Genomic DNA, 24,714 nt, shown 5'->3' on the forward strand with positions numbered 1-24,714 from the left:
TGTTCCTCGAACCGAACGCCCAATCGCCCTGCTGGGTAAAAGCTTGTCCTAGTCAGCGGGACTGTGATTGTCCGAAAATTGAACGTGCAATGATTTCTTTGTTCGAGGAGTCATTCGGAAAAAAACGTGTAATTGAGCATAACATGCTTGAGTACGCTAATTTTCACACCCTTATACTTGATTGCCTGGAATTAGTCGAATGTAATTTGATTTCCCTTTTCTGAAATACGCAATTTACCTTTTCTCCAAAACAGGAATCACATCATCGCCGATGTTTAACGGGAACTCCGGAACCGGAGGAGGAGCTGGAGGAGGAGGAGGAGGCATCGGTTCGGTCCCATTCAGTTTTCCCCCGCCGGATAATAAGCCCTACTTTGACGACGTCAGCCCGCGGAACGTCACCACGGTGGTGGACGATACGGCCATCCTAAAGTGTCGCGTCAAACACAAGGGCAACCGAACGGTAAGTCATATAAATTGTTATTACTGATTTAGTTACGGAATGTTTAAGCTCTGTCATTTTCCCTTTTGGTCCGGATGGCCTTCAAATTGGGTTTTCGTCCCCGACGAAGTGTAAGGTTTTTGGCGCTGAAGTGGAAATTATAGCTCCATAAAAATGGGGATGCTTATTGCGACAATGGGTGGTCATCAGTGTTTGGGTTGCTGGATCTTCTTACTCTGTTTTACTCTTCTTACAACGAAGGGTATACCGACAGCTTGGAACAACTACTTTTGATCCGAGGCCAATTGTCATATGCCAGTATAGATGATGATGATGATGATGATGATGATGGTCCCACCTCTTACCCCTACAAAGGTTTGAAATGAACGATGTATCTTTAAGATAATTAAATATGACAATTTAACCAGGTTTGCAAACAAAATCGAACTGGTTTCAGTTACAGATATAAATTCCCTCTAGAGTTTACAGTTGCTTCACAGCGATATAAATGTGGAAAAGCTCAGGCGTCCACCTCTTAGTTCACCTTTTTGTCCACCATTCATAAGTATTGCAAGTGACCAACAGTTAATGAACAATCAACAAAGCATCCTATTACACTAGCAACCCAGCAATCTAATGCTTTCATAATTTTCAGCAATATCAGGAATGCTCACGAACCCCCAAAATTTGCCAAAAAACGCGAGGCTCAAACCTTTGTAGACTATTTTTTTAAAAAGCTATTACCAATAAATCAAATATTAAAAATCCATCATCACCATCGTGGCGAACAAAAACAGTTTTTACAGTGCAACAATAATTATTAAAAAGGCATTATGACAGCTATCCATACAAAATAATCCGTTTGAGATAACTTCGTCAAGATACATAATTTGCCAATTCATAAAAAAAAAATTACTGGAAACTGTTCTAACGACAGGTTTAACGTGTGAAATGCAGTGTCTTTTTAATTATGTAAGTGTTGCTGAACGTTTGATATATCTAGGCATCGAATTGAAAACATTTATTCCTTTATAATATAATGAATTTTGGGAAGCAAGCAAGTCAAGAAATGTGGTGTTCTTATTTCAACCGCGTTTCTAGTATTATATCTATGAAATTCACTTCCTCTTTCAATTCGATCACAGAAATATCGAGGCAGCAAACCGTTAACTACTTTAAAAATGAACACCATAGTCTAATATACAATTATTTGCTTCACCGACAACCATTGTAAAGCTTCTAGCATCAAAGTTGAGGAAGTGAATCTATTACATCTCAAAATCAAACGCATTTTTTAAATTCTGCAAGCGCTGTAATCTTGATATTATTTTTTACTAGTATGTTTATTGGAAGGCTCAATCGCGTTAGCTTTACGGAGCCGATAGTTCAGTGTTCTTTGTTTGTAACAAAAATCTCGATATTTGTGTTGCATTGTTTAAAAATAAAATGGAAGGGCAAAAGTCAAGATAAAGAGAAATCATTGAGTTGTATAGCTGTATTTTACTGGCAATATTTAAATCGTTTTTCAGTCGACCTAGAATTTCATACTTCTTGGTTTTTTTGATGACATTATCAATGTGAGTGTTGGACTTAACTTTTTCATCAATAATCACAACGGCGCCGGTGGTGTAGTGGTAAGCGTGATTACCTCTCACCCCAGCAGGCCTGGGTTCAATCCCAGTCGGCGCCGCCGGGATGTTCTGAGGCATAACATCTCTGATCACGCCTTCCTTCGGATGGGAAGTAAAGCCGTTGGTCCCCGGTTCATGAGTTGATGGGTCGATAGGTGGTAGGGTCCAGGTGTGGGAGCTGCCTTCCTGGCACGTCGGTAGCATTGGTGCTCAGCACGGAAAACAAGATCGACGGAAAAAACAAACCAAAGAAAAAAAAATCAATAATCATGCCAAGATATTTAATCTCCCGAACGCGATCAATAGCCTCATCATCAATTACAACAGAGACGTTCTCATTTATTCGATTCCGTTTTACTTGTATTCAATTTCAACTGCTTATACTTCTACCATCTACTTAGAGAACGCAAATCTTCATTCAAGTGTAAAACGGCATCATCTAAATCCTTAGCTGCAATGAATAACACAGTATCATCTGCAAAAAGATTAATGTCGCAAAGTCGAAAAACACGTCGCAAGTCATTAATATCCATAATAAATAACAGAGGCCCTAATACACTTCCCTGGGGCACTCCAAGGTTATTCCCCACGGGACTGGAAACAGAATCATTAAAAACAGTCTGTCAGACAAATAGCGTTCAAACCATTTATATGCACTACTCGTAATTCCAAAGCGCTTGATTGTTCTTAACAATAAGGGCCTAGAAATTGTTTCAAAAAGCGCGTTTAAGATCCAAAAAAAACAGCAACAATCGTATCTTTACACTCCAAGCTATTTTTCCACTTCGCTAATATCAAATTCAACGCGTTTTCACAAGCATGACCTTCCCAATATCCCGATTATTCTGGTATCAACAAAGAGTTGCTATTCAAATACTCCAACAGCTGGCCTTTAACAACAAGTTCTAAGATTTTCTCTAATGTGTGCAACATGTTGATGGGACGAAACTCTTTGGCTTTAATCGTTCCAGCAACTTTTTGAATAGGGACCACTAAGGATTCCTGCCAAATTTGTTTATTTATTTATTTGACGTCAATCAGTGTAGACCGTTTTAAATTGTTGTTTTAAGTGCTATTTTTACAATTTTTTCTTTGTATATATTTTTATAAAATGTCTTAAGAACAAGTTGAAAAAAAAATTACTTCTAGCTGACGTTATGCGAGGAATTAAAATATTGCTTTAATTTGGTTTTTGTCATTGTAAAGTCAATATTATCGCAGTGCTTATTATATGTGTCCATCATCTGGTTCAAGGTTCCAAATATGGTATAATTCGTACGATGACGATTTGTAGCAAATATATTTCTATTTCGTAAATGCCTAGATGGTGTATATACATTTAAGGATGACAATAGTAACACCTGGCACATGTCTTGTTTGCTATGAATTCATTGATAAGGTCCAGCAAGATGTGGCCGATGACATGAAAGCAATCTTAAATAACTCGAGCATTAACATTATCTACTCTAGCTACTGTGTCAGGGAAACCCCATTATCACGGAAACGCCTCGTTTTCTCATGACAAAAAAAAAGCATTTTCGTGCACAAAACGCCTGCAATTTTTGTTTTATTCATCAGATAATTTAAAAAAAGTTAAAATTTTGTTAAAATTTTCCAATAGCGAGATATTTGCGATCAATCGTATGAATTCGAGATATTTTTGCTTTTTTCTGGCGTCCTGGAGAAAACCTTACCTTAATTTTAAGTGTTTCTGGTTTATTAACAAGGTCATGTGGCATTCGGTCATTGCGAGTTTTTTTGTGTGCCGCTTCGATACTGTTACGCATTTGACCACAAACGTTTGGTTCAAAGAGTTTTGGGGGTGATGTGGCTGGCAGCAAGGCGAGCGAATGTTCAATGAAAATTAACTCTTAAACAACAATAATATATGGTACCTACTTAGAAAAATTGATGTAAATTTAGTTGCTCTGAGACTGACATATACGAGCGTCAATTTTGACATAAAATTGAGTCATAATAGACGCGAAATTCAGCTCAATCAAACGTACTTTCGAACTTTTCAGTCTCGGAGCACTTAGTTTTACACGAAATGTTTGTTTACGTCTCATCCTTTATGTCAAAAATGGATTCCGTCACGTGTAAGATTAAGTATTTCTAAGTGTGTGGTCCTGAAAAGAACCATTTTGTCATGGTGGTTGAATTATGCTGAGCAATTAAGGTGGACAACACGGATGAGGCTGGCGAGCTGTATGTTGCTTAGAACGAGGGTGACGTGCTTGGCATAGATGGCCCATAGTGGCTCACGAAGAGCTGCTGAATCCAGCGGTGCGGCTTCTTCATCCTTCTTCGGTGAATAAACGCTCATGTGGGCTGCAGCTCGTTGTTTGTAGGCAGCCTTTCGTTGTGTACTGGAGAACAATATTCAACGGCACGCGCTGAAAGTACTGCTGATTTTTTTTTTAAGCTTTATTATAGAGATTTTTAGCCTTAGGCTAGTTCATCTCTAAAGCACTGCTGATGACAACCGACCGGACAACACCACACACGGTGAATGAATAAGCATCGTTCGGCGAAACCGGATGGAATTCGACTTTGAAATCTGTGTTAGGGAAAGCGCTTTTTGTAGGTAATCGATGATAATAGTCGCCTTTTAAAAATTGATAAAGTGTTAATTTTAACAGATTTGCAGAAAAATTTCGAATCGATTGGCATGTTTAGAAATAAAATCCATATGCTATTGACAGAGTTATAAGTGGTGAAAACCTTTGTCATTTTTCAATAAATTGTAGCACGAAATGACGTCTTGGTCAAAATTATAGGGAAAAATTAAGATTTTCTGGGAAAAAATAAAAAAGCACACTTAGGCTGTGTTTCATTTGGTTAATTTTCACTTAAATTTGACACTTCGAAAATGTTCGAAAATCTCTCTGTTGCTGACCTTCCCATTTTCGAGAAGGTGTTTGTCAAAATTGATTCCTGGTCGGTCAGAAATAAGTCTGGTACAATAGCAGGTTTATTTAAAAATGTTCCATCTGTCGATTTTAAGTGAAAGTTCACCAAATGGAACACAGCCTTAGATTTTACAGGAGTAAGTATTTTTTACTGTGTTTCTAAATGCTGAAAAAGTCGGTAAATTTTTTAATGATAATTGTTCTGGCAAGGCGGACCGTTCCGCCTCGCGATCGGCCAATAAGGTGAGAAGTGGTTTGGCCGATGAGGCATGACAAGGTTACAGGTGAAGTAGAAGTGACGGGTGAGAAAGAGGGAGAGAGAGAGAGAGAAAAGATAGTTAGAAGTTGATCTGAGAGAAGCAGAGATGCCAGATCTACGGAAATCTCCGCAGATCTACGGATTTTACAAATTTTTGCAGAAATACGGATCCGTAGGCAAAATCTACGGAATTCGGTACAGTTTCTACGGATTTTTTCTTAAATGTACGTTTCCCTTCAGAATCGAATTTTACAATCTGATTCTGAAGGGAAAGAAGCATAAAGTTAAAATACACCTCTGCAACTTGTCAACCGTTTTCTTGCTCACTTATCCGGTTTTTGAGTAAACAAACGTCAGACTGTGCGTGAAACATGGCGGCCTTCGTACTATCTCTTCACTCCATCGAAAGTTCCCATAATATACAGTCAATCTTGCTTGAAGAGAAAAATTTTCGACGGTGCCGTGTGAAGGCGAATAAAAGTCATGTCGAGACCAGTCTTGTTAGCGGTCACCGTAGTCGACACATTTTCTGTGCAAAACAAGCTTTCAAATTACAGTACCAAACTAAAATGTCATACGACAGGCTCTGTCATACGACACTGTCTCCGAAGCCCGTCACGGATGTAAGTATTTTAGTTGTTCTCATAATCAGAGCTGCTGATGTTGTGCTTGTGCAAGCAACGATGTCATAGTAATAACCTTTTTGATCAGAAATGGTTTAATTTACACCAAATTGAGGAGTTGCAGAATGAAATCACACATGTCATATGATAGTCATTTGATAATTTTCTTTTTGCTCGAATGTTGTTCTACCGTTTGCGTTATGTAAGAGAGACGACGCTCTCTTCCCCGTCAGCTTGATGATGATCAGGCCTTCAACGTGTTCATCAAAAAGCACGTAATCCATAACTCATTGTACTTGTCCGGCTTTATAAAGGAAACTACGGTTAAAGCGTGGCTTTCTTATTAGATTACGACACCACTGTATCACCGCTACGGGATCACAATTGATCAGATCGCCATAGATGGTCTTGAAACCCTGTAGTGGATCCTCAAATCGAGCTGGAAACCATTGCCGTGGATAATGAGACAGAATTGCTGCTTGGGCAACAGGAAACGCTCCTTTGGAATGAGAATAAATGCCTGGAGATCGCTCCCGCGCTAAACAGGGTTCCTCTGTCTTTAATATATGACGAGCACGGCGAAAAGATAGCTTTTCCTGCCATTTGTTTCCGCCATCTACAGAAATTCAAGCCAGGGATTCGGGTGACATATTTCATGATGGCATCCAATGAAACACGTCGTCAAGACAGGCCTGTGGTCAAACCACATTTGTTGTATATGACAATGAAAATTCTTCGACTTAGAGTTTCCGAAGACTTGCAATGCACTTTTAAGTGCACGGGGACCGCTAACATTACATGTGTCAACCTTAAGGACCGCCTTATTCATGGAGCAGTGCATTGAGCGAAATCTATCCTTCCTCAAATCAATACCAAATTCAGTACAGTATTGGCAACAAAGGAAGAGAAATTTGTTCACCATGATGCAACAATAAGGAAAGCGTACGATGTTCCTCACACTCAGTGCGAGTGAGATGAAGTGGCCCATTTGTTGAATATCCTACATCGATTGTCAGAAGGACACAATGGCGATGACTTAACAGATCCTATCCAGGAATTAACTGCACTACAAAGAGCAACTCTGATGAATGATGATCCAGTCACGTGCTGCGTGTACTTCAACAAGCTGCTATGGCTTAATAAGGATCCCCGGGAAGCAATCAGTGAAAGTATGCCAAAAACTACAGGTGCAACAGTATCATGGTATTCATGCCTGTACTACCAAGATTTTCCAAAAGAGTTAAATTTCTGAACATGTCCCAACTAAAATTCATATCAAAAGCTCCTTTTCAGGGCAATCATAGTCATACTAAAGAGTATAAAAAGAGAGAACCCCGCTCAAATTCCTATTCCTACACAAAACACAAGTCCTGCTGCAGCTAACATATAACATTTATTATATAAGACCACGTAGTCCGACGTCACCATAGTTTACAACCCCAGAGGGCTGTCTCTAGTATTTTTTCAAAAGTTCTTTCATCGATTTATCATTTAACGTAAAATATCACCTTAGAACTAAAAAAATATCACCTTCGACTAAAAAAAATCCGTAGAAATCCGTAGATTTGAATAAATCTACGGAATTGCATAGAAAATAATCTGGCATCTCTGGAGAGAAGTCGTATAGAGGAGAAGTTAACAAATTGAAAATAAAGGCTGAAGATTAGTTTCTTTGTCGATTGAGCGGGTTTTGTTGGAAAAGGTAAAATCTCGGTACGTTTTTTTGGGAAGTTAAACGCAATTTAATATACCAGGTTAGTTCAACATACAAAGATTGAAACACGTTCAGAACGAAATTACAGTTTTTTACGACACAAAGAGGAGGTTAGTCGATGATAGATACAGACAAATAGAAACTAGACAGAAACTTCTGGAATTTAATTGGATACTCTTTGGCCAATTGGAGGTGTAGAGAATAACATTCCAAAATCTTCATGTCCAGTTTACTATATAGCCGTCTGATGAACTCTTCTTCCATTCTCTTTACTACGCTGGGTGGGGTGGGTGTCCGTACCTTAATCCTATGGCTTATAGGTATAACCATAAAGGTAACACTAAGACTAGAAGATCCCGGTGAAACGTGGTCAACTTTTTTGCTAAGAGATGTACTCTTCGAAACATAAGAAAATCCACGAGCCCCTCATTTTATCTGTTAAACATTCATAGCAAATCAATACAAACATAGTGTAGTACTTTGACTAGAATGGGGTGCGTTTATCGATTTGCTTAGGATCAATAGGCTAGTCAAGTAGTGAGCCAATTTTAAATCGTTAGTTTCGTATTGATTGTTGGTATAACCTTATATTCTTACGAAGCGATGCGATGGTTTTCTTCAATACGATGAATTTATTTGGCTCCGACGGCTTGGTTGCCATGATAAATCCAAATGAATGTGGGTGTCCTTGGAATACCTTCATCACAGAATACGGTCAGGACTATCACATCGAACATAATCAAGGACGGACAAGAACAAAGTTGCGCCAACGAGAAGGAGATTCGGATTGTAAAGGAGCTGAAAAGTACAGCAGTATACTACGTTAAAGCAGACAAGGGCAACGTGGTCCTTATCATAGACAAAGACGATTACGACAATCAAATGACAACGAAGATTAACAACGGACAAATCCACAAATTTTAGATGAGATCAACAGAATTTCTCGATATTCTAGTCATCAGGGAATCGTCATCATCATCTTCGCTTGAATACGAGATTTACAGGAAACCAACAAGCACTAAAAGAGTTATCCCCTATGCTTCCAACCATTCGTTCCAGCAAAAAATGGCGGCCTTCCACCACATGATTCATCGCATGCAGACTTTTCCACGCAGCGATACAGGAAAGGTTAAGGAATTACAGTACATCTTCGAAACAGCGAGACTCAACGGATACAAGGAGACCACAATCCAGGCAATCATTGATAAAAAAGCGAGAATTCTACAAAGGAGATTATTTACAACCCTCACCGCAGAACCTGAACCCTTGAAACGAGTTTCCGTTCCATTTGATCAAGATATTACTTGTAAACTAAGACCACAGTTAAAACAATTCGGATTAGATTTAGGTTTCACCAGTAGACATAATCAGTTGAAATCATTGTTAGGATCCACTAAAGACCCATTTAATGTCTTAAGCAGGTGTATATAAAATAAGCTGTAATCATTGTAACAAAGTATACGTAGGACCAACCAAGAGAACTTTAGCAACTAGATTGAAAGAACATATATCGGTTAATAAGGCCAAAAAGCAAGAGGAAAAAGGCCTAACATATGATTTCAAATCAAAGGTTGCACAACACATCTTCACAGAAGACCACCAACTATCAACGGAGGACATCACGATTTTACGAACCGTATCTACACTAAGGAAACTGGATGTTGCAGAGAGCCTCGAGATCAACAAATAACGGAATTCAACTTTACTCAACAGGGATCAAGGAAACAGACACACATGGCTTTTCAAGTTACTACCTAGGACACTCAACGAATAAGCAGTGGAGTATTAAATTAAATTTAAGTTTACCTTGCTTTTAAGTGAAAATGTACCTGTGTTTCTCTTCAGTCGAGTATTAGTACAAGACACTGAAGAAGTCTGCACATTGTAGACGAAATACGCGTATCTGTCAAGGATAAGCAAATAAGGTAGTGGAATTAAATGGAAATTACTAATCTTTCTCTCTCTCTCTCTTTATATACTAAAACTCATGAAAACACTGTACTAATTTCAATGACTTTATCATAAAAAATGCAGTTTGACCTCCCTGCAAGAAAAGGTTGATTCAAGAACGGTTTGTTTTATTTGATCCGAACAGTATCTTAAAAGCTACCTGCAAAAAAAATCAAATATTTTAATTTTTTGTTAGTACGCTTTTTTTAATTTCTACACAGGAAACAATAAATAAGACATTCTTAATCATTATCTGCGCAATAATTACATTGAAAAGCTTGGTAACAAGAAGTTTCAAAATATGTCCAAAAGATCTTGTTGCTTGCATTTTCCATAAGTTTTATTTAGAAAATAAATTATGAATTTTGAAGATATACTTTTTGAAAAATTTCCAAACTTATCAATTTCAAAATTTTCAAATAACTATCATATCAAGACCAACAATTGAAAAGGCCTTAACTACATTTTGTTAACAAACCTTGTAAAGTCATTTTGTCGCAAACCGAAACCTCAATTCGCAAACCTAAAACACAATCAGGTAGAGGAGGATTTGCCCTACCTGTTCATTTTGTTGGTTTGTGTTGGTGAATTTTGGTTCGCGGAAAAATGACATGTTGTTTGCAAATTGGAGTTGAGGCCTTTTCAATTGTTGGTTTAGATATGACATGAGTGATTTCGTTATAATTCCTTAATTTGGTGTAAATTAAACCATTTCTGATCAGAAATGTTATTCCTAGGACATCATTGCTTGCTATTTTCAGAATTCACACAATCACAAAATCAGCAGCTCTTATTATGAGAAAATTAAAATACATACATTCGTGACGGTCTTGGACGACAGTGTCGTATGACAGAGCATGTCAAATGACATTTGAGTTTGGTACTTTACTATGATAGCTTGTTTTACAAGTGTCCGAGGCAAAGGCAGCCGATTATCACAGAAAATGTGTCAACTACCGTGATCGCTAACAAGACTGACAACGAAAGAACAATGAAAAAAAAAATATATAGAAAGATAGAGTGATGTGACATTCGTCACCAATGGCTACAGCTCCAAGGTTGAGCTAAACAACACCATCTTGTAAAACATGGTGAGCTCTTGAAAATATTTCTACAAGTGGCATTCATTCTGGAAGGAATTCTTTCCTTAGACATTCGAATCCCAAAAAATAGAAATGTCCCCACCATCGAATATATTTCCATTCCACCTTCGCCGGGCCCATAAATCCTTCTCCTTCGTTTACGCTTTTGGTGATTTTTTTGTACCATCAGGCAGCCCGCCGAAACACCATAAATTTTTGGGAACAAGTGTGGCTGACCAAAAGTGTGACATTGTGGCTTCCTGTGCGGGCACCTTTTTCTTGGAGACTGAGAAGCCATAGCCTAGTTCGGAACGAACGGCGACGACGGCCACGCGATGACAGTGGTATCGCAAAAGCACCTTCTAAATGGTTCCCAAGAACCCATAATAGGGAAAATACATTAAAATAAATCACGACTTTTTGCATCGTCGTGTGGGTTTTCTACATATCGCATCCTTGGTTATTGGCACACACAAAAAAACCCAGTCCGTAAATGGATGGTGATACGTCCTCACTAATGTCGGTATTGATTGGTTTGCAATGGGAACTTTTAAGTAAACGAAATATTTTTCTTTTGTATTCCCCCGGGGGGGGGGGCGAAATTTCTGCCGAATAAACTGGAATTGAAACAAATGTCCTTAAATCTGGTTGACGAGTCAACTCTTGCTTGTTCGATATTCGTCAGTAAAGTTATTTAAATATCAAAAAATAAATTAGATTAATCTTGACATCATCTTGCATGAAGATGTCAAATAGGGTTATATTTATCGATTGATAATTATCGTGTCCAAGGAATGTTATTAAAGTTTGCTTTTTTTATGAACTTTTTTAGAGATCAATTTAAAAATTTAGCAAGGAAATTTTGAGATATTTGAGGTTTTATCATATTTTTGAACTTTTACTATAAATGACTTAAAAAATATCGTGTATATTTTTCACGTGAAGTCTTTATTTTTCTCTACAACTTGATCTAATCCGTCATTTCGATCAGAAGTGACGTTTACAAACCACATTTTTTTTTAAAGCCAAAGACGCCATTTAAAAAAAAATACAATAAAATGGCCAAATTTTAGTAAATATGAGAATGATTGCCCATAACAATTAAGTATGCAAAGTTTCATGTACATCAAATACGGTCCAGTCAAATTTTGTTATCGCTTTTTGGTCTGGAACTGCTCCGATATCTGAACATAGAAAAGCTCCTTATGCAAAATTTTGATTATGGCTTTTACGCCACATTGTTGTCACACGGCAGCTGCGACTGGTCTGTTGTCATCCGCTTGCCTCATGGAAGCGTGAAGTAGAAACTTGCCAGTACCAGAGCTCCATCTAGGTTGTCACCAGCTGCAAAACAATCATAGAGTTCCGGTTAGCCCACCTCCAGTGAAACTTTCTCATTACATGACAGTTTCCAGTGCTAAAGTTCGCATATGCCACTGACATGTAAAATTGCTAATGAACTGCACTGATTCTATAAAATCCAATTCGTTAAATTAGCACCCACCGAAATCACACGCCTGACTAAGCTTCCAAACAATGCCAAGTGCTGTGATGCCTCGTCTTGTACCTAAATAATCAACTCTGGCCCTAACTGGATTGCACTGTCGTCCGCATGGGCAACCCAATCAACGAACCAATATCCAATCAATTGATTACCGTCGCCGTCCGGAAAGTACCTACAGCCATCAACTCGATACTCATTTCGTGATTTACAACCACTAAATTTTAACAACCCTCGTCGGCAAAATATAGTCCCGTCAAAGCTCCCAAAATTTATAGACACCCCATCACGGTTCGCTTATCTTCCCTACCGGCGGTAGGTAGGTACAGTGGCCTCAGTATAAATTGTCAGCAAAACTCAAAGTAAAAGTACCCGGAGGAGATTAAATCAAAGCTGCCGTAAATTTTGCGCTAATTAATTAGTCTCGTTCGATGCCAGAAGCGAAAAAAGCGGAACACTTTCTTCGGCTCTTCGCTGTCGCCAGCAATGCGCCACCAGGGACAGATTTAAAGCCAGAATCGGCAGCGCGGAAATACGACCACGCTAAAAGACGCCAAGGTCCTTCCCTAGCATCGTGGGCCAAAAGAAGGCTGAGCCCGGAATCTCACGTACCGTCTATCAACTTGATTCATGATCAATTATCGTGTCGTTCGGAGTGATGCTACCTGACGTGCTTGCTGCCTCCTACACTCATCCTCACCTGCACCGTTTTTGAACTTCTTCGGTTCTGCCAGGAAAAAAGTGTTCCATCATATTTCATCACTCCGCCCATAATAAGCCAATTAAGATGATAGGCTTGCGACAGAATGGCACCGGAAATGCTCCACAATGGCCAGGAATGATAGAGGGAAGGGCAAAAATCAAAACTTCCGCTTTCCCTTACCATGATGGCGTTGATGATCAAGGAGACGCTTCCGGTTCCCAGTTTCATTTAACGGTTACTGGGCCGCGTAAAAATGTTTCGGGGAAAAAATAATGGTTGTTAATATTTTCCCACCTGGGAGCCCTGCTTGGAACCAAAGTTGTGAATTTCATCCCCCCTTCATTAAATGGGCTCACACCTACCAAAGTGTGAGCGAACGGACATCAGTGGACCCAGCGAGAGATTAAATTTAATGCAGTCTTTGTGACACATTAAGTCGCCAGAGCTGTCCCTTTGGGTCAAAGGTCAAACTTCATTTTCCCGAGCGAGCAACGGAAATGCAAAGCAGAATATCGAAGATTATGACAGTCGTAAAAGTCTCTTTCACTGTCGACCGACCGACTGACGATTGATGGACGCCGGCCACGGGAAGGGGATGGAGAGGGCCTATTAAATTTGTTCAATTCAATTTGCCTTAATGGCTCTCCTGGCGCAGGCGATGGCTGGCTGTTGGGAAAATTTCATTATACTGATATTTTGGAATTTGAGAAATTGTTCGCATTTATTTCATGATAATTTTCTTTCTCCTTTAAAGGTGTCCTGGATGCGCAAGCGGGATCTGCACATTCTGACATCCGGTACGCATACCTATACGGGGGATCAGCGATTCTCCGTCCATCACCCACTGGACTCGGACGATTGGGATCTGAAGATATCGTTTGCCCAGCCACGCGACAGCGGCATCTACGAGTGTCAGGTGAACACTGAACCGAAGATCAATCTGGCGGTGTATCTACACGTTACAGGTGAGTCCATGGTTTGTTAGCCATATGTGCCATATCTCACTTCGCGGCGCTACTATACATGTGAAATTCTCGCATATAAAATATCTCTAGATCCTTACCAGATAGGAAGTAAATGTATTCGGCAAAGTTTTTCAGGAAGTTAAAATCTTTTTGTTGGGTGACAATACACACCAAAAAATTCTGAATTTTACTGGCGATGTAAACATCCATGCATGCAAACATTCATACATGTAAACTTCCTTTTCACGTAAACTAGCAGCTTGCATGAAATGTTGCAAACAAAAGTGGACAGTTGCTTACAATATGTGGAATATTGAATGACATGTCTCATAAATTTACTCGATCCATAATCTAAACTTGTATGATATATGACGCTCTATTTATGTGCATCATAGTAACGGAAATTTACACTATTTTTTTTAGTTATATAGCTCAGAATTTTTTGACTATGGGGCGCTAGTATATACGTGCCTTTCTAGCATATTTAGCTCGAGATCTTGATCAGCTAGAAAGTTGCTGTCTTCGACAAAGTTGTTTAGGGGTTCAAGACTTTTTGGCTGGTAGACAGTAGTTAAGCATTTTCTTACCACGTGGCAAATTTTTCGCTGAGAACCAGCAAAATAAAACAGCGAACTGCTCGGTGGTGCCCATCTTGGCAAAAACATTCTAAGTGTGTAGGTACATTCAAAGTCATAAAGAAAAGGCCTGATAATATGAAATTACCATCTCTTTCATTATACCGCTATTCCTACGCTACAAGGAGTGTGCCTTCGAATTTGTGGTTACATACACCTTATCCTAAATCAAAACGAGAAGAATCTATTCAGTTCATCTGAAATGTGTAATTTAATGTAAAATGTATAAAATATATAGACACGAGTTAGTCAGTCCAGCCATAGGACTATCTCAGTCGTGAGATTAATTTACTCAGTTGTCTGGAGAAATTTCCAAAAGCGTAGTTCACTCAGCGCTGAGTAACCTACACTCACGATCATATGCTTAAATACACTCCCAAAATACATGCAAATGTGTTTTGTTCAAAGCTATCTCATTTTACGTCCAATTTTTGATCTTCTTAGGTTATTTGAATGGTATGAATGACATAGAATAAGGGTTCTACTACTACTTTTAATTTCAAATATATATTTTTCAACTCAAATCTGAGAAAATCAATCATGATTCTTCAGAGTACATTTTGAAAAATAGTGTAACTTTGGGTGAACCTTTGGTATACAAAATTTGAAAATTATATGGAGCAATTTGCCTCTTCGTATTTCCATTCAAAGTCTTTCAAATGTTCTAAAAAGAACGAAAATTGGACGTAAAATGACAAAGATATGAACATAACACATTTGCATGTTTGTTGGGGGTGTCCTTAAACTTATAATCGGGGGTGTACGAATTTATAAATTTCTCCATTCAACTAAGCAAAAGTGCCTACCTCTCAGAGTTAGTTTCGTTGTTCATGCACACGTAAATACAGGGATTTTTTTTTGTTCTAGACCCCTCGATAATACATTTTGAAATTAGCCTAAAATGAAAGGGAGAATGTTTTCCATCTGAGATACGTGTTACCACTAATTTATCAGAGGTATACAAGTGGAACGACTCACCCCAACTTATGTATCCACAAATCTACATGAAAATCTACACCAGTAAAAGAAATCCAGAATATATTTTTCTTATCCCACTTAGGCTGATATAAATTGTATTTTTATTTAATGATATTTGATATGCGAGAATTTCCCGCCAAATTTTGAGAAATTTCTGAACTACTTTTCATCAGCCAAATGATCTTTATCTCCTAAACAGCTTTGCCAAAAACAGTAAATTTCTAGTTGTTCAGGATCTCGAGATATTATATATGCGAAGATTTCACGTATACCCTAGCGCCGCGTAGTGAAAAAATTCTGTACTGTCGACCAATGAAAAAGTTTTGATCTTCTGGACAACTTTGCCGATGACAGTTTAGTAGGTCTCGAAATATATCTAATGCGAGAATTGCACATACAAGCGCAATGATGTAAAAAAAATGAATTTCTGTCCACCTGAACCTGAACAACTTTGCCAAAGGCAGTAACATTCTATTTGGTCAGGATCTCGTGATATTTTATATGTGAAAATTTCACGTGTATACTAGCGCCACTTTGGAAATTCTCAACTATTGTACACCAAGCAATAGGTTTTGACCTCCAGAACAACTTTGTCCAAAACAGTAACTTTCTATCTGGTCAGGATCTCGAAACAAACCACATGCGACAATGTATACTAGCGCCACGTAGTGAGACAACTTTGAACTACTTTTCACCAGCAAAAAAGTTATGACCACTTGAACAACTTTGTCGACGACAGTAACTTTCTAGCTGATCAGAATCTCGAGATATTTTATATGGGAGAATTTCGCGTGTATACTAATGCCACGTAGTGTGAAAATTCTGAACTATTGTGCACCAAGCAATATGCATTGACCTCACGAACAACTTTTTCGAAAACAGTCATTTTCTACCTGTTCAGGATATCGAACTATAGTATACGCGAGAATTGTTTACGTTTACTAGCGCCACGTGGTGAGAAAATGTTGGGCTACTGTCCACCACCCAAAAAGTCTTGACCTCCTGAACAAGTTTGTCGAAGACAGTAACTTTCTATCTGCTCAGGATCTCGAGCTATTGTATATACGAGAGTTGCATGTGTATACTAGCATCGCGTAGTGATAAAATTCTGAGCAACTGTCCACCAACATAAAGATCTTGACTTCCTGAACAACTTTGCCACCGACATTTATTCTCCATCTGGTCAGGATCTAGTTATGTATTACATGCGAAAACTTAACATGTATACAAGCGCTACCTAGTGAGAAGATTCTGAATTAATTAATTAATTTAGCTTTATTTAGGAGGCTTTCAGCCTTAGGCTGGTTTGCCTCCAATATTCTGAATTACTGTTTACCAGCGAAAAGTTTATGATCTCCTGAACAGCTTTGCCGAAGACAGTAACTTTCTATCTGGTCAGGGTCTCGAGATATTAAATATGAGAATTTCACGTGTACACTAGCGCCGCGAAGTGAGAAAATTCTGAACTACTGTTCACTATCCAAAAAGTCTTGACCCCCTGAGAAAGTTTGTCGAAGACAGTAAATTTCTATGTGTTCAGGATCGCGAACTATTGTATATGCAAAAATTGCACGTATATACTAGCGCCACGTAGTGAGAATTTTCGGAACTGCTCTCCACCAGCAAAAAAGTTATAATCTCTAGAACAACTGTGCCCAAGACAGTAACTTTCTATCTGGTCAGGATCTCGAGATTTTCCGTGTTGTAACCAATTAAATCAAATCCCACATAGTACGGACACCGTTTACGCGGTTTCCATTCACATTTTCGCTATTATCTGCATTTTTGGGGGTTAACTGTGATAAGAGTTGAGCTTGTTTAGTTAAAAACAAGTTTTTTTTAAGGAATACCCGTTGGTTTCATATCTATTGGTAGCTCGGCTGCAAAATGACAATAGAAAGCTCACCCTGTTGTACAAAGTACAACGCGCGAGTACTCGTGTTACAAAAGTTGGCGCGAGTAACGGAGGGTTAAAGGCTAGTTTTCGCTCGAAAATATCGCCTTGCATTGCACCTAAACTAAGCTGAAAGTGCAGGAGCAATTCGACAAAGGACTCAGAGTAGATAGTATTCCAACTACTACAAGTGCTTCAGCAGCCTCATTGAAGGAATGGCCTTCAGTTTGTTTAGGCTGTCCAAGAAAATGAAGTAATGATCAGGAGGACGTGAGGCAATGAGCTCTAATGCTTATGATATAGCTACTAGCTCCACAACGTATACGGAACAAGGTTTCTTAAGGTTATAGGAGGTTCTATGAAATTGAATACCCTAAATCCAGCGGACGCATTTATTGTAGACACATCTGCGAAAATCCTCTTCGTGGTGCTATTTTATTGCGAAAATTATGGGATCAACTATAAAGCGATGCACAATGGGCAAAATCGATTATTTTTGTCACCGTTTGAGGTCGTTAACAACTAGCATTTAGTAGCCTATTTTGCCCCAATTCCCCTAAGTCTACCATTATCGTTTAATGTACCGTTCCTCAAATCTTGATGAGTAATTTGAAGCATTTAATGATTGAAAAATGCCTGGGAAACATATTTCCTACAGTTCGTTTTCAGCTGTAGACACAGTAGCAGTGTTAATTCTCGGTGTCGATACTTGGACCGATTACTCCATCAAGAATAAGTTCAAGGCCGGTTCCAACCCTCTAGTTGTCACCTGGATGGGTGTTGTTATAGGGGTACTGCAAGAACCCCCTCCTACAACACGACAGCCGTGTTTACCGACTCGGCTACACACTTAGAAATACCTAATCTTACACGTGACAGAATCTATCTTTGACATAAAGGATGAGACGTAAACAAACATGTCATGTAAAATTAAGTGCTCCGAGACTAAAGTACGTTTCCTTGATTTTTTTTCCGTCGATCTTGTTTTCCGTGCTGAGCACCAATGCCACCGACGCCAGGGAGGCAGCTCCCACATCTGGACCCTACCTATCGACCCATCAACTCATGAATCCAAAGGAAGGCGTGATCAGAAATGTTATGCCTCAGAACATCCCGGCGGCGCTGACTGGAATTGAACCCAGGCCTGCTGGGGTGAAAGGTAATCACGCTTACCACTACACCACCGGCGTCGCTTAAAGTACGTTTTATTGAGCTGAGTTTCGTGTCTAATTTTATGACTCAATTTTATGTCAAAATTGACGCTCGTATATGTCAGTCTCAGAGCACCTAAATTTACATCAATTTTTCTAAGTGTGTAGTGTAGGGGTAGCCCTCGATTCAGACATCTTCAAACACCTGTGGATCAAATGCATCCAAAGGTTTGCCTCACTCGATACTTCACACTTAGAAATAACTATTTTTACACGACACGTAATCCATATTTGACGTAAATTATGGAACATAATAACATAAACAAACATGTCATGTAAAATTAAGTGTTCCTAAACCGAAGCATACGGAACTCGACGAAAAGTACACTTGATTGAATTGATATTTTGACTGATTCTTACGTCACTGAAGCCGCTTGCATGTGTCTGTCTCAGGGCACGGAAATTTACATGACTTTTTCGTAGTGTGTACTGTCCACGCATTGAGAATCCTCTTCGATGAGCTCCAACGCCTGGCAACGGCTGAGCGATCTATTCAGAAATGGTCACTGGCTCAGGGGTTTTAGCCACAGAAAGTTAAACTCTTAGTTTTGAAAAAGACTGATTGGTTGGCTGTGTGGTTGGCTTCGGTCAGGAGAAAAAGAGATGAACTCGCGGCGTTAGATTGTACATATTGTACGTATGATCTGATGATTTGATCTCAGACAGGCGTCTCTGAACCTTTCCAGGATGAATACTCTCCGTTCTTATAATGTCTGAATTCCAACCAGGAGGTGGATCTCAGAATTTCTAGTCCGCGGGGGACTGTTTAGGACCATCCTAAGGATCTTGTTCTGGATCCTTTGGAGTTTAAGGTGATGGCATTTTGCGCAACTCTCCCAGATTGGCATACCGTACTCGATTACAGGAAGGATGATTTGTTTGTAGACAGCAAGCTTATTTTTCAGGGACAGGGTTGACTTCCTGTTGATAAGTGGATACAACGATCTTATCAAGATGTTGCACTTGGTTTTCGTTTTGTCAACGTGCTCCCCGAAAAGAAGCTTGCTGTCTAGTGTTAGCCCGAGGTACACGACCTCTTTGGACCATTCCACCACTGTGCCGTTCAGGCAAATCTTGTTATTCTCCGATGGAACACGTCTGGGAGATTTAGAGTGTGGAAAGGGTCTTTGCCGCGTTGCTGTTGAAGTATTCAGACAGGACGTCCAGGCCTCTCTGAAGTTTGGCAGTCAGAGCTTCGATGACCCTACCCTTGTAGACAATGGATGTGTCATCTGCAAACAGAGACAACGATCCACCATCAGGGAGAGCCGGTATATCGGAGGTGAACAGGTTGAATAGGATGGGGCCAAGGATGCTGCCTTGTGGAACCCCGGCACCGATGTTGAAAGCATCCGATGTGATGCCATTCAGAGAGACTCGGAACGTCCTGTTTGATAGATAGTTGTTTATTATCTTCACTAGGAAGATTGGAAGACCGTACTGCTGCAATTTGAACACCAGGCCATCATGTCAGACATTGTCGAACGCTTTTTCAACGTCCAACAACGCCATGGCAGATGTTTTCGAAACAGACTTGTTCCGTCATTTGTTTGTTACTCGAGTCAGCTGGTGGACGGTCGAACGACCTTTCTGAAAACCAAACTGTTCCTCGAGTAACAAGTTGTTTTCATCGACAGATGTTAGGAGCCGGTGGTAGGCTGATTGGTCGATAACTTGAAGGAGAGGACGGATCCTTCCCAGGTTTCCGGATGGGTATGACTTTAGCTGACTTCCAACACGAGGGGAAGGAGCCAAGTCTGAGGAACTGATTAAAAATCAGTGCCAGATGGTTGTAGAATCTGGAACTCAAGTGTTTGATTTCCAGATTCAGGGTGTTGTCGAAACCTGCGGCCTTCATGTTTTTAGATGATTTTATATAGGCCAACAGTTCGTCAGCCGTAATCTCGGATTCCTCTGGAAAAATGTTAGGAATCTGAAGAAGATTGGTTGCATTTTCAGCAACCTCAGATTCATGAGGGCTGACGATGTTTTGTCCGAGATTATGAGAGCTGACGAAGTGTTGACCTATCGCGGCAGCCTTCTCTTCAGGAGTTATCAGATGAACCACTGGGTCGCCGGGATGATCCAGAGGGGTCAGTGGTGGAATGGACCTAGGCTTGTTTTTAAGAATTTTTCTAAGTTTCCAGAAGGGCTGGATCTGGGAGAGAGCGGATCTTACTAGCAAAATCGTTATTTCTGAGATCCACCATCCTGGCTTAAACAATCTTTGTTAATCGATTACAATTGGTCTTCAAGTTAGGCAGGCCAGTACACTGGTACTGCTTACGAATGGTGTTACGGAGTCTAATGAGATCTTTGGTAGGGCTGTCAAGGTTCAGAGTGCTACTCACCTGTCTAGATACTGGCACGTGTTGTTCCCTAGCCCGGAAAATCGCCTCCTCGATGGTTTGTAGACACCGGTCAACATCTTCGGACGTCCCCGGTTGGACATCGTAGTCGATGGTTGTGTCGACGTAGTGTTGACATTGCGCCCAGTTGACTCGATGGTAGTTGCACCGGGAAGCTTCGAATCGGTTTACCGAGTATCCAACTTCGGCCACCACCGGGTAGTGGTCCGAGCTCAGCTACTGGAATGCCACAGGTTGCGAGATGTTGTGTCCCATGTTGCTTACGAAGATGTCGATGGTCGCATGGACCCCAGACCGACTCAACCGGTATAGTGACCCTCTTGCAGGTCTTCATTGAGGATGATGCCGTTTCTATTGCTCCGACCGTTGCCCCAAGCTTGGTGTTTTGCGTTCAGATCGCCAGCGATGATAAAGTTCCCGCTCCTCCGGGTGAGTTTGATGATGTCTTTCCGGAGGGCCACTGACGACCCGTCCCTGATGTTTGTTTGCTTGGGGCAGTAGGCCGCGATGATGGTGATTGGGCCAAGTGATGTGCTCACCTCCACTCCGATGGCTTCAATTGTTTTCAGCTGGAAGTTTGGTAGCAGCCGGCAACTGATGTTCCGTCTTGCAGCGATGGCCACTCGTCCACCTCCAGAGCAGGTGCGATCAAGTCTGACGAGCCGAAAGTCGGGAAGGAATATGTTCAGTTCGGGCTTCAAATGCGTCTCGGTGATGATAGCAATGTCGACCTCCTTGGTGTTGAGGAAATCGAGTAGCTCTCTATGCTTGTTCGTCAGTGAGCAAGCGTTCCAATTTGCAATTTTTATAGCTTCACGGTCCATACTTGGTGACGAGTGACAAGGCAGCATGAAGCTGTTCAGATCGAGTCTTGCAAGTACGCATGATGATGATGACCTCGACCACGAGCGTCACAAGTTCCTCCGAGGTGAACGGAGAATCGTCGACAGATTCACCTGAGACAGCACCAGCGTATGATAAACCAGGGGCGGTGGATGAACCTGGAATTGGCTGGGCCGCTGCAGAACTGTCCGACTGTTGGGAACCATTTGGATACTCGCAGGATTGGCTTGTTGGTTGTTGAGCGGAAGCGGGGCTAGGTTCAGAACATGTCTACGGGGCTGGAGAGCTGGGTACTGGACTTCCGTTAGTACCGGAGGCGAACGATGATTACGAAGGCGACCGAGCTGGTTGTTGATTGTGGCCTTCCGACGGATATTAATGAACTCCACTCGCTTGGGACATCCGCGATTGGAGGCTTGGTGGTTTCCACCGCAGTTGACACACGTTGGTTCGATGTCATCAACGTGCTCACAGGACGCAGTTGAGTGAGTTCCAGCACACTTGCCGCAGTTTGTCTTCATGTGGCAGTTTTTGGTGCCATGGCCATAGGAGAGCCAGTTAATACACTGCGTTACATCACGATGTTGGGGTTTGTAATGCTCCCAACTGATGATGACCTGAAACAGGTCCCGGATTTTGGATCTCAGAGCCGCAAGACTGGTAGATCCCTTCGTGAAATGCACCAGGAACAACTGATCACGGAAGCTGGTGGTTTGGTTGGGACGCCGGTTCATCTCGAACACGGCCTCAGGTTGGAGCCCAAGCCGCTCCAGCTCGGACTTCACCGCAGCAGCCTCGAACGACGGTAATCCATGCAAAACGACCTTCAGTGGCTTGCTCGGTGGCAGATCATGCGTGAAGAAGTCCACGTTGTTGTTCTTCAGGAAACTTCCTATTTGTTTGTACTCCTCCAGGCTGGAGCACATGATTTTGGTACCGATGCTGCAAAGCTTGAAGCGAGGCAGTAGCTTGTTTTTTGCCAGTTCGGCACCCAGCTTGGCAACATCCTTCACCGGCGTGAAAAGCGCTCTCGTCTTGCAATGGGAATGGCGTCACCATCGCCATTTTCTTCCAGGAGTACTGCATACTGGTTGGCTTGCAGTACTCGTTTTCCGGCGTCATCCTGTGACGCGCTGGGCTTGAATAGTACCTTCTTTGAAGGGCCCGCTGCTGACTCATTGGCACGTTTACGCACCATTTGTTTCGTGTTTGCAAGTTCAATTAAACTTGCCAGAACGCGAGAAGGTGGCGACACTTCCACGGCGCAACGTGACAGCACAAAACGAAACAAAATCGAATTGAGAACTCGAACGAAAATACGGACTGAACAGCTCGACCGTCGAGCAAAGAATAATGACGAATGACCCACATGGACAGTACACGCTCTTTAAATAACTGAAGGCTTTTACACTTCAACCAATCAGAGATTGCGAAGGAGAATTCAATCTCATTAGGGAAGTTCAAATATTTTTATTACTATTATTATTACTACAATTAGGAATGGCGGTTACCAGTTGATTAATGGGGAAATGACTTCGTATTTTCTATTCTGGATATTAAAACACAATTATTATTTTCTAATTTGATTTTATTTATTTATTTTATTTGCTCATCGCACCTTCATACTACAGAAGGATGCTTGCATGGTCATACCGTACCAAACGCTCCAAGTTATGTAAGAGTGAATGTTACAATAACATGTGATGTAATGACTGATTTTTATAATAAAGTATAATGGACAGATCTCACCAACTGCCTCCAATGTTAGCCAAATTCCAATTTTATAGATAAAAAAAAGGAATGATCGCAACTGAACTGGTCAACTTTTCCGAGCTCAGAAAAACTGCTATGAAATGTCACAAATGGAAACCTCCTTCGGTCGCTTCTTTCTTTTTTCGTAACTACCACTTGATGAACCATGTGGACCCTAATGGGGATATATGAAGTTACAATAATTTTTCAAACCTTTTCCAGAATTTAACTATAACTAACGGAAACATCAGCACTTTATTCTATCGAAGTAAAAACAAACGCGGAGCGAAAGCACAAATACGTCATTCTTCATAATAAATATTAAATTATATAAAATGCAACGGTCTCACCAAAACGGATGGTTTGCATGACTGATCAATCTTCATAAACTTTTTCATCTCCTTTTTTTCTATTCTTCTGTTATTTGTAACTTCCTTGACGATGATTCTTCCTGCTTCTATTCAAGTCACATTTCAACTTGGCAACGACCACAATTCTTTCTCTAGCCCAATCTTTCACAGTTATATTGGTAGCGCTTCGCCACCCGGCAGACCCTCTCAACCGGTCTTTTCCCTAAACACCAATTACGATATTTTCTTAATTAAAACACACGCGCATAAGATTCACTACAATATCAATCAATCGTGCAAATACTTATCACACATTTTGTAAAAAAAAAAAAACTAATTTGAACTTGAAAAATCACTCCGCGGAAAAACAGATAAATTCGTGACAGCTCATGAAAACCCAACCATCCGTGGGCTGAGCCTACTGCGATCCCAAGCGGATCCAAAATGGTTGATTTTGTTCAAAAACATGAATGATCGCTCATAGCACACAAACATGCAAGTTTTCACAGATGTTAGAATGAATTCGAAAAATTAAGCCTAGTTTCTCACTTTCTGGTAGATGCTTCTAAAATTATTGTATTGGTAACCGCAAAATTGGGCATGTTTGTAGTTCTGTGACGATGATTTCTGTTCATTTGATCATAGGAAAACAAAGGTACAATATGTCAAAGTCTACCATATTCAGAGTTGGGGGAAATGCTACACTAATATAAACATGAAAAAAAAAAAACGATAATTTATTAGCTAGAGAAAGTTCTGAAGAGGATAGTGTGGAAAATGAACATCCGGAAATAGACCAATAAGTGCAGCGTTATCATTTCAACTTTTAAATATGTTTCTCAGATTCATGAAATGCTTCAAGTCACCTATCAAGATTTGAGGAACGGTACGTCACCAGAT

General features: G+C 40.4%; 1 protein-coding gene across 1 annotated transcript in view; it reads left to right on the forward strand.

The window, feature by feature from the left end:
• Positions 1-24,714, forward strand: part of LOC135711357 (hemicentin-2-like) — a 123,953-nt gene that overhangs the window by 97,709 nt on the left and 1,530 nt on the right. Inside the window, exons 3-4 of the mRNA XM_065234156.1 lie at positions 255-463; positions 13,572-13,782. Of these exons, the coding sequence (XP_065090228.1) occupies positions 255-463; positions 13,572-13,782 (420 nt within the window). The remainder of the gene's footprint in view (positions 1-254; positions 464-13,571; positions 13,783-24,714) is intronic.

The sequence above is a fragment of the Ochlerotatus camptorhynchus genome, unplaced genomic scaffold (genome assembly GCF_037179485.1).
Source record: "Ochlerotatus camptorhynchus isolate MF236.1 unplaced genomic scaffold, CSIRO-AGI_Acam_v1.1 ptg000432l, whole genome shotgun sequence".
Taxonomy (NCBI): Eukaryota; Metazoa; Arthropoda; class Insecta; order Diptera; family Culicidae; genus Ochlerotatus; species Ochlerotatus camptorhynchus.